At 40.7% G+C, this 10,973-nt stretch overlaps 1 protein-coding gene across 1 annotated transcript; it reads left to right on the plus strand.

Annotated features, from left to right (window-relative positions):
* Positions 1 to 4,002: 4,002 nt before the first annotated feature.
* On the plus strand, positions 4,003 to 10,084 carry gpr183a (G protein-coupled receptor 183a). Its single transcript, XM_050048738.1, has 2 exons — positions 4,003 to 4,217; positions 8,004 to 10,084. Exon 2 carries the CDS (start codon positions 8,027 to 8,029, stop codon positions 9,158 to 9,160), a length of 1,134 nt encoding a protein of 377 aa, XP_049904695.1. The 5' UTR covers positions 4,003 to 4,217; positions 8,004 to 8,026; the 3' UTR covers positions 9,161 to 10,084.
* The last annotated feature ends 889 nt before the right edge of the window (positions 10,085 to 10,973 follow it).

Here is a 10,973-nt window from a genome sequence, read left to right on the forward strand (position 1 = left end):
ACCTGACTATGACGTCAAAGTGTGCAGGACTCATTGCCCTTTTATCTATTAAAGGGTGGAGTTCCCAGCTGTGGTGAACTTTTTATATCTAGACTGTTCATGAAATGGGTTGATGTAAACAACCTTGACGTCTGTTTTTTCTTTTTTTCTGAGTCAAATGTGCTGGAGTGCGCAGCCAACAGAGCAGCATGTGTCACTGTCACTACACATTACCATAGGTGACCTTACTGCACATAAAATACATCACTTGATAAGAATTTGGGGCCAAATCTGATGCGTACATGATTGAAAATGAAAATTAAATCAAGTACAAAGAGAAAGTATTACTTGAAAAACAGGTTATTGCACTATAATTCAGTGGTTATGTAAATGCAGAAGCACTCAAGCATGAACGTCAAATGCTTTGGCTTTGGAATAGACTTGTGATCATGTCGGATCAGAGACTCACTAAAAAGATCTGTCATCCCTCGGCTAACTTATTAAAATCATTATTTTATTTGAACAACTTTACTTTGGTTACTTTGTGATATTAAGGAGATTAGGAGTGAAATGTTTCGCATGTTGAGAGAAAAATGCGCTGCTGACACGTGGTATAAACCAAAAAACCAACAAACTTATTGTCTCATAAAGAACAGCTACAGCCTAGAAGCTTTACATAAAGTATAATCTCGACAAAAGACAAAGATCCCTGTGTGCATGGTTGCGCTCAGGAACACTACCATCAGCCTCAGAGACTGGACGGTTTAACGCCACCCCAGAGGAGGACAGAATTTGTTTGTTGTGTAATTTAAGTGAAGTTGAGAATGAGGTTCACTTCTTGTTTTACTGTCCCATATATGAAGACAAAAGGAAAGCACTTTTCAGTAACATGACCTCTGTCGCTGTTGATTTATTTTGGCCGGATGATCATGACAAAATTGAGTTTTGTTTTAGAAAGGGAAACTTTTTTGTGGCTGAATGTCTTTGCCAGGCCTGGGATAATAGCTCAATAACATGTACTTCTGACGGTTACTGCAACGTCATTGTGATGGTGTTTTGTAAACCCATGAGGGTTGGGCACATGTAAGTGTGAATGACACACATAAAAATCATTAATTCATTTAAAGGCCTATCTTTTTAATACAGCTTTTAATTTGGAGTGATATTGCAGCCTCAATTTGAAGATTTAATAATTAATTTAATATTAATTAAATAAATTTAATTTGATAATTGTTTTTTTTTACTTCATTTTATCCCTTGTGTTTATTTTATTTTATTCTATAGACTTTTTTTAATAGATTATTAAAGTGTTAAAGTGTGAATAAAGTGATACAGTTTAAAACTGTATCACTTTATTGTTGTAATTTTTCCTTTTTTTTAATAGTTGTCTACATTATTCTTTATTTTTCTGTCTGTGTAGTTTCGGTTTTACTGTGTGAAGCACACAGGGCTGACTCTTCTTGGCTGAAAACAACCTTAGGAAGTATGTAGTTTGTTTGAATAAATAACTATTGCAACTATGAGGCAACTCTTGAATCTATAGTTGACTCACAAAACGTTACATTCAAATACTATCAATCAACCCGAGCGCTATGAAATGTCATCAGTTCACAGTCTGATGCAAATTTTGTTACTCAACCAATTTTTTTTCCCTCTGAAGAAGTAAGAACAGCCACAGAAGTTTCCTGTACAACTGTTGCAATCTTATCTTAACCACGTGTTGAACAACAGCGGAGAGACGCGCTATCACATGGCAGACATTTATTGTGTGCCATGTAGTGAACGCAACTTTAAACCATGTCTGGAAGTCTATGTTTGGATCCAATGTGGCACTGTGAACCCAGTTGACATTAAAATGCAATCAGGGAATATGGGAGACACGCACAAGCTATTTTCAAGCTCATCCACTGACACGCAACATATACATTTGAGCATCTATTGCATATATTTGTATATGTCAACAGATACGGCTCAAGAGGATTTCCTTTTTTGAAGTTTCTGTCACACAATTTCCTTTATACTACACAGGATGTACAAAACACTGATTAGCATCAAGAGCTCTGAGAAATCTGCCAAAGTCTCACAAATTATGACTTTTTTATCACCACAATGATCTTAATTATTGGCTTACATCCTCATTTAAAAATAAGATCCTACTAACGGCAAGAACAGGGTGTAAAGATGCCGTGAGGGACTTTTCTCTTGGTATTTAGCCCCATTGTTTTCTATGAATAGCCATGGCAGAATAACGCGCCTGTTGTCTGTCAGCGCTGGGTGTGATCTGGCTGTCTGATGCCCGGTGACTCAGACGCACAAGGCAAGGCCATGAGGAAGTTAAACTGCTTCCTCTGCCTCGCCGCCGGACTTGTTTTGAACAAGGTTGTGGTCAATAAAAAACACTATTTGAAAGCATTAAACTATTTGAGCGTATCTTCATGTTCCTCATTCAGAAACATTTTCTTATTGGCAGCTGGAGAGGACACGAGTTTGATACCGAGCACTCCATTTAGCTTTTGTGTGTTTTCGCAGTGTAGTCAGAGGTTTGCAGTGCAGGTGAATGTTTTTCACAGTGCATACTGTTGTGCATGTGCCACCATACAGCAAATCCCATAGCTGAAAGTGCGCTTTAGTAGAAAGCGGTGCAAAGAAGGGCGGGAGTGATTCAAAGGTGTGAAAACCGCAGGATATCTGTTAGTACACAATACTGGAGCATGTGTTCAGCAACTTCTGATTCAAAGTTTGTGAGCAGTTAGGCTACTGCTGGGAACACGGTTAGACTTATTGTATTTTTGAACACTTTTTCTTTTTCTAAAGTATAAATTTGGGGCATTTTGCCTTTAATTGATAGTACAGCTGAAGATGGACAGGAAAGGTGGGAGAGAGAAGGAGGATGACACATAGGAAAGGGCCACAGGCCGGAGTAGGCATGGGCATAGGGTTACTGATGCAGTTGCCCCTGGTGAAAATAACTGGAGGCTGATATAACTTTCTTCAAGAGGCTATGACACGCTCATTTTCTAAGCTAGTAAAGATAATAGTATCTTGTGAAACTAGACAACCAAGGAGCATCTATTGGTGCCAACACTGTTGCCCTAGCTTGATTTCTGGGGGCCCAACTGCGTCCTCTACGTATCAAAGCTTGACCACATCTTACAATTCGAATGGTCTTTGATGTCTCGCTCCAAAGCGTATTTGTTTTGACAGTATTCTGCTCCTCCTACACTCTAAACCATAGCCTACACTTGTTTGCTGAGGTTTGTCGACCCTGTGGCATGAATATACCCACACCACAGGAAGCCACTGGTGATTTGTAACGGAAAAATATTATTACACATGCAATCAGTACTGATAGGTCTATGACACATGGCAGTGCTTGAAGGTAAAAGGTACATTGCTGTTTATCTTTCAAAGAAATCATAACTTAAAGTGAAAAGAGTGGCTTTCCTTTTCTGAAAGTCACTCTGAGCTCAGAGCAACAGAACAAAGGTGCTTCTGAAACAAGAGGGAAGTTCCTCATTTCGCCGTCACGTATTTGCATAGTCTACAGGGAAATTAATCTGAAACTTATAAAGCATCTAAATTGGAAATAAGGATTATCAAAAAGTGAAATGAGTGATGTAATTTTTGTGCAACTGTTGTGATTTAGTGTGTGATTCAGGGGGTCTTTGTGCCAATATAACAAAGGAGGTGTCTGACAGAAGCAACTCTGGAACTTGATCTCATCCGGGCAGGTGAAACCACATCCTCCAGAGAGTGAACACATGGCATGCTGTACGAAACCTAGATCTTCCTTTGCCAAAATATGTCTCAGATGGCTCAACCCCCACAGCTTTATCAATCACAAAGGCTGAAATGAAATATTACTCACGTCACTAAGATGTTACGTGACTGTTTGGATGCAATCAGTGGGTGTTTCAAAAGAGTGCGTTGACATAGGAGGTTTAAAAGGTTTAGCAAAAGTAAGACAGGTTAGAGAGACGTGCTCACTCACTAGCAGAGAGAGAGAGAGAGAGAGAGAGGGAAAGACAGAGCTACGACAGGATATTTTGTCACTATGGTTACTGGCAGCAGATACGGATCTTGATTTCTGTGTGTCATGCTGCTCTCATTCAGGACAGTGCAGTTGTAGCGCTGGCAGGACAGCCCTTATAATTAACCTTGGCATGAGAAGTGACATGTTTTGTGGATCAATGTGACTTCAAATCTGCAGAATCTGTGAGGTATCTTCCATCTGTGAGGTAAGTGTCCTTTCCAAGCTGTGCTCTTTTAGAGTGGGAGTGAATCATTCATCCTAACATAAACAGAATCTCGTGGGGAGTGTATGTGAATAATACATATAATTGTGCCTGTACAATTTAGCTTGTGATGGATTAATGTTGTGAAAAATGTGCTTTATTCTTGCTTTAAACTACATATTAATGTCTAGAAGCTAACGGCAAATCATCACACCTCTACAAACTACATCCTGGGTAGTTTAAACTTAATGAATATTTGTTTTTTTTTAAATAAATTGGCTTCTATGAGGGAAAATCAGTGCTAAAAATACACATTAGAGTGAAAGGAATCAATCACACTTACAACACCCACAGTTAGACGCAAACCACTTTCACAACAGTTGAAGTGTTACTGAAAATATATTTTGTATATATCTTTATTTTAATACAAAAGTCAATTGAAAACTAGTGAATTTTTGCCCCAAATACCCTTTCACTTGTGTTAATGAGCCAGGAAACATGTTCCTTCCCTGCACCATGTGCGCGGGCAGATAGCCTCAGCTATAATTTTGGTTCAAACAATATGACTTTCCAACTGCCTACCATTCAAAGGCAGAGTACCCTCGGGAAGCTGACTTCCTCATAGACAAGGTCCGTCTCTCAACGCCAATTTTTTTTCCCAGTTCAAGTGTGAGAGTGCCGCAGCTGTATTCAGACTCACAGTAAAGCGTAAAATGGTATTGTTCACAGACTTCCTTCGTGTCACTTTTAGCCACAAATGGCATGAAAAAAAAACAGCTATGTCCTGTGAGTCAAATACAGAGTGGCTGAATTACCTACTAACTGGAGGATGGTAGCTGTGTCTCTCCTGACTCCTCTGTTGTCATCTTCATGTGTAAACAGGTTGAAAATTTACTCAAAATTATCAAAATTATGCTTTGACATCCAGAATCATTCATTGTGTCTTTATATTTAAAACTATAAATGTGTTGTCCAATAATCAGAACTTCAGTCACACACCAGAGCAAATCATTTCCGACCTGTTTTTTATCTTGAACTTTAATGTTTTGGTTGAAGAGATGTGAAGGGTTGACTGAGCAAAGTCTTGGTTGGAGAAACTGAGGCAGAAGTCAAGTTTTGGTGTCTGCTAGGCATTACTTAAAAACAGCCACACGATGGCACCATACACCACAAAATCACTTCTGTTTCACAGGGCAACTCGCATGCCATCACCTGACTGTCAGTTACTGCTGATAACACAGCTGAGAGTTCCCCAAAACTGCTAGAAACCAAAACAAAATAGCACTTCAAAGAAACCGTCTCAGTTGTTACAGGCAGACACTGTCAGGTTATTTTCTGTAATGAAACAACCAGAGAGTGCGGGTAGAAATGACAAATACTGTAACTTCTTTTACTTCCTTTTTGAAAGCAGTGTCTTGTGAGGGTGGTACTGGGGGACAGAAAAGTTTCATTTCAACAAAGGCACACACTCTAAACAAAATGGTGCTAAACAGTACCCAAAATAGGTTGTTTGGTTCGCTGTGCAGCACCTTTTTCAAATAGTGTTATAAAGAGCCATTACAGGTGCCATATAGCACTGTATCATCTTTAATATTTTGCGCCTGAGAGCCCTTGAATGATGCCAGATATACCTACATAGACAATGTGCTTCTAAATGATGTTCCTAACATTGCCATTTATTTGCCTCAGACAGATGTTTTCCCTGCTGCTTTTAAAACTGCCATGGTTAAGCCTCTTTTGAAACAAAATAATTCAGATGCCTCTGTACTTAGCAACTACAGACCAGTGTCCTATCTGCCATTTTTATGGAAAATTTTGGAGAAGCTCGTTTTAAATCAGTTAAATGATTTTATGGCCTCCCACAATATTACTGAAAAATACCAGTCTGGTTTTCGGGCCAATCACAGCACAGAGATAGTACTTGTCAGAGTTGTTGATAACCTGAGGTCAAATGTGGATATGAAAAAACTACTCGACTTAGTATTACTCGATCTTACTGCAGCATTTGATTCATTCCAATACTCAGTTATTTTAGCTGGACTTCACAATCTGGTTGGCCTCTCTGGTACAGAGAACTTTATGTAACAATGGATAAATGTTCATCAAAAAGCTATAACATGTATTGTGGGGTCCCCCAGGGTTCAATTTCAGGTCCAACCCTTTTTAATCTTTACATGCTGCCACTTGGAAGCGTCATATGGAGGCACGGCAACAATTCCATAGTTATGCTGATGATGTATTGTTGTATCATTTTTATTGTGTGTAATACTTTGTGTTGCATTCTGTTTGTGTGAAAATTATTCATCATTTCTTAATATATGTTACCTTAAAAGATTCAGAATCCAGTACTAAATGCTTAGTAAGAAAAACAGTACCTTACCTTTTCAAACCTAAAATATTCCAGTGCACATTCAGGCAAAATAAATACACTGTTTGCGAGCTATTTAAATGTAGTTTTTATTCTTTCCCTAATAAACTAAACTAAGCTGGAGAGCCAGTAGAGAACTGTTAGAGCAGTGGTTCCCAACTGGTCCAGCCACAAGGTCCAGATTTCTCTTTAGTCATTAGTTCATAGTCCACTCAGTTTAATAAACTCAGCAACATACTTGTGTTTAGACATGTCATCAAGCCAGTTTGCTGTCTCTGTCAAGTAGCTGTCTGTCATTCACTCACTATAAAGCAGGAAATGGCACTTCAAAATAAAAGCTCTGTAGCGGAAATTCACTGTACTTCAAAATAAAGTGTTTTTTTTCAAACTTGACACATTTGCGAGACACTTGTGGTCCATTCAGAATGGACCTGTGACCCACTTTTGGGCAGTGACCCACCAGTTGGGAAACACTGCTCTTAAAGGACACATCAGGGGCTTAAATGTTTTCTACTTGTTCTTCAGCTTAGTTTAGTTAACTGTGGAAAGAACCAGTAGAGAACCTCTAGAGAACCATACAGGGGCTGACAAAAATAAGTCCCATGTGTCTGACGACTATATATAGTATAAGAAAATGGCTGCTTCTCAGACACTACAAGGAGCACAATCAAGTACTTGGTATCTATGAACTCATAACTGAATATCAGAGATATGCACACATGCAGTTTATATATTTAAAAAAACAATCATATTGTTACCTCTCTGTCAGCTCTAAATCGTAGTTGGGAACACGCTGGCTTACTGTATTAACATTAAATGAGCTTGGCTGGTTATTAGCTGGTAACTAGCTTCTAGCAGTCCCAACTATTCTGCAGAAGGATGGATGGCGTCATGGCGAGGCATTCAGGTGCCGCTCACTGACAATGGCTTTATTGCAGTCTTCAGGACAACAACAAACAAGGCCTTCTCATGAGCTTTAGTAGTAGTCCTGAGCTTATCTAGACACATAGTTCTGCCGACTATCATCACTCTTTGCTGCCTGCTGTCTTCACCATGACACCCACAAGAGCTGCTTCCCGCCACACACACACTGAAGCACACATCACATCCTCACTGCTTACCCACAAGGCCACCGCCCTTAAAGGGGAAAAGGGTGAGCCGGTAACAAAATGGAAAACATTTAAGAAACACAATGTTAGCATTTTTTCGCATTTTTCCAAATCCAGACTTTGACTACTGATAAAAGTGTGATTTTCCATGTGATCTAAACAAAGCTGTACTATTAGATACTTGCCTAAGGTGTGTCTGTACCAGGTTTAAGACTTGAGAAAGAAGAAAAGAAAAGAAAGAACAATGCACAATTAAATAAAAACCTCTGAGTTTAACCAAAGCATTAACACCTTTTCTTTGCCTTTTTGCAGTTACTGCTTCGTAAAATATCAAGATGGGTTCTACTGCTGCACCTGTGACCTCCACCCCCTCATTCACCAACGCCTCTAATAAGCTGACCTGTGACACCTTATATGCCCACCGAGACTATGCTAGGGTCCTCATGCCTCTTTTCTACTGCATCGTGTTCTTTGTGGGGCTGTTCGGTAACTGCCTCGCCCTCCACGTCATCCGGCCCAATCTGAAGAAGATCAACTCCACCACCTTGTACTCTCTCAACCTGGTCATCTCTGACATCCTCTTCACCCTCTCTCTGCCGGCGAGGATTGTCTACTATGCTCTGGGCTTCCACTGGCCTCTGGGAGAGGTGGTGTGCAAGATCTCGGGCCTCATCTTCTACATCAACACCTATGCTGGGGTCAATTTCATGACCTGCCTTAGTGTGGACCGTTTCATCGCTGTGGTGCTGCCTCTGCCCTTTGCCCGATTCAGGAAGGTCAGTAACGTGCGCTACATATGTGTTGGTGTGTGGCTTGTGGTCCTAGCGCAGACTCTCCCCCTCGTCGGTATGCCTATGACCAACAAGGAACCCGACGGCTTCATCACCTGTATGGAATACCCCAACTTTGAGAAGGTTGACCACATTGCCACGATACTGATCGGTGCTGTCTTCCTTGGTTATGTCGTGCCTGTGGTGACCATCCTCGTGTGTTACTCCGTCTTATGCTCCAAACTCCACTTCACGGCCAAGACCAACCATTTGACAGAAAAGTCCGGCCGGAGCCGCAAGGCCATCGGCGTGATCTGCTGCGTATCAGTAGTGTTTATCGTCTGTTTCAGCCCCTATCACATTGACATCCTGCAGTACATGATCCGCAAGCTGGCGTCGACCCCCGACTGTGCCGATCTAACAGCCTTTCAGGTATCGCTGCACATCACCGTGTGTCTGATGAACCTCAACTCCTGTTTGGATCCTTTCATCTACTTCTTTGCCTGTAAGGGCTACAAGAGGAAACTGCGCAAGCTGCTGAAGCTCCAGGTGAGCATGTCCTTCTCCAGCGCGGCGAGGACATCACCTGAGGGCTCCTCTAAGGATGTTATTGACGGCAACAAGATCCAGCTCAACAGTTCTACTGCAGGTACAATCACTGAGAGACTCACAGACAGGAGATATTACCGGGATGAGTAAATGAGAAAACTGAGGCGCCAAGACTTACACCACGATGAGAGGACCTTTGACATGTGGGCCTTTTTTAATGAACACCAGTCAGACAGTGTCTCAAACAAATTGGTCTGGACATTAAAATGGACTCAATTGTATCATCAGGGATTCTAGAAGCTACTCAGCATCTGGATCCATTGAAAAACAGCTATTTTGAATGCAAAGATTTGTTTACAGAAGTTTTTTAAAAGAACGATTGTTTGCGTATTTTCTTATTAGCGTTGGTGAATTTCTCAGGAAAGCAGAGAATACTGCAGCTAAGGAAAGAAAGGAGGATACTTTTTCCAGAAAGCAAGCTTGCCTCCTGTAGACTGAGCATTGATAAGAAAGAGCATGAAGCAGAGCATTTTCGAAGTGGACTGTTTCATTAACATACCCACCATTCAACTTTCTACAGACTGGAAAAAGCAGTGAAAGCTCAGCTCATGTACAGAATGTTAAGTGTGAAGAGAAAACTCACCTCAAGAAACTTTTTGAAAGCAGCAACTTAATATCTGCAACCAGACAACGACCTCCAGTCCTCACAGTTACTTGTAAGGCAGAAGTTTCATTCCAAAATGAAGTCAGACTCAGGTTTTCACCTCAAGTGTCAGCTCAGCACACAGCTGTATTATCTCAGGAAACTGTCTGCCAACTGAATTAACCTTAATTGGTTGGAAGAGAACCACATTTGTTTGTTTCAACATTGATTTCCTCATGTTAAAAGTGGGTGTGGCCCATGATGTCATTTAATTTAAAGGGGCCATGTTGAGGTTTTTTTTTTATAAACATACAGCAGTCGTGTTTACATTGAGTGTTATTCATTGTAATGCAATCTGGATATTTTTGAGGTCTTATAAATGTGATAAGTGTATTTCATTCCTCATTAAACATTTGCAAAGCCAGTTCTAATTACTTTGGATTCAGCATTATTTACATCACTGTCTGCCAGCTCACAGACATCGTCTTCTTTGCCTTTGCTGGTGCGATGCTGCATATATTGGCGTCTTATCGCCTGCTGTTGACCGGTGGAATTGTGTGACATCATTTGTAGGACTGTGTGTGCACAAGATAAACAAGACAGAGACCCGCTCAGAGACCCAGAGGAAATAAGGAGCAACAGAATAAATCAGCAGGAGTTCTTTCGCTGTGATTCTCAGAGGTTTCTCAACTCTAAGAACAGATATAATACAGACGAGAATTTGATCACTGAGACCTTTCGCGGTGGCATGATACATGGGCAGTCGCAATTATTGTGTAACAGCGTCCAGCGGTGTCAGGTGGAAAAGCAGCCGGTCAACAACCCAAGTTAAGGGGGCAGACGTTCAAGTGGGGTGGGTGGGAGCGGTGGTGGATGGGTCCAACAACCAGCAACATTCACTCGTGACACTGGTGTTTGCTTCCTGTGTGATTGTAAAGCCAAACCCTGCTATATTTTCCAAAACCCAAACATGTGCTTTTGTGCCTTAACCCAACCACGTGCTTGCGTTAGCTAAATGTGATTATGTACATTTGTTGTTGAAGGAAAAAAACGTCACTTCGCAGTGTTGCACTGACAAAGTGCTTTTATTTTGAAACAAACTGTAAATTTCCTTTGAAATCATAAGTGTATTTTGAAAACAGACAATGTATGTAAATGGACCTGCTGAGAACCGCACATCCAAACAATTGGACACTACCCTTCCTTGGGAGTGTACGTGTCATTTGCTTATTTAGGACTATGCCATTTCCTGGAATAAAAGCCTTCATTACAAAACTTGTATCGCTGATGCTTGAAATGTTTGAGTTTGACCAGACTCAG

The sequence above is a fragment of the Epinephelus moara genome, chromosome 7, assembly GCF_006386435.1.
Source record: "Epinephelus moara isolate mb chromosome 7, YSFRI_EMoa_1.0, whole genome shotgun sequence".
Lineage (NCBI taxonomy): Eukaryota > Metazoa > Chordata > Actinopteri > Perciformes > Serranidae > Epinephelus > Epinephelus moara.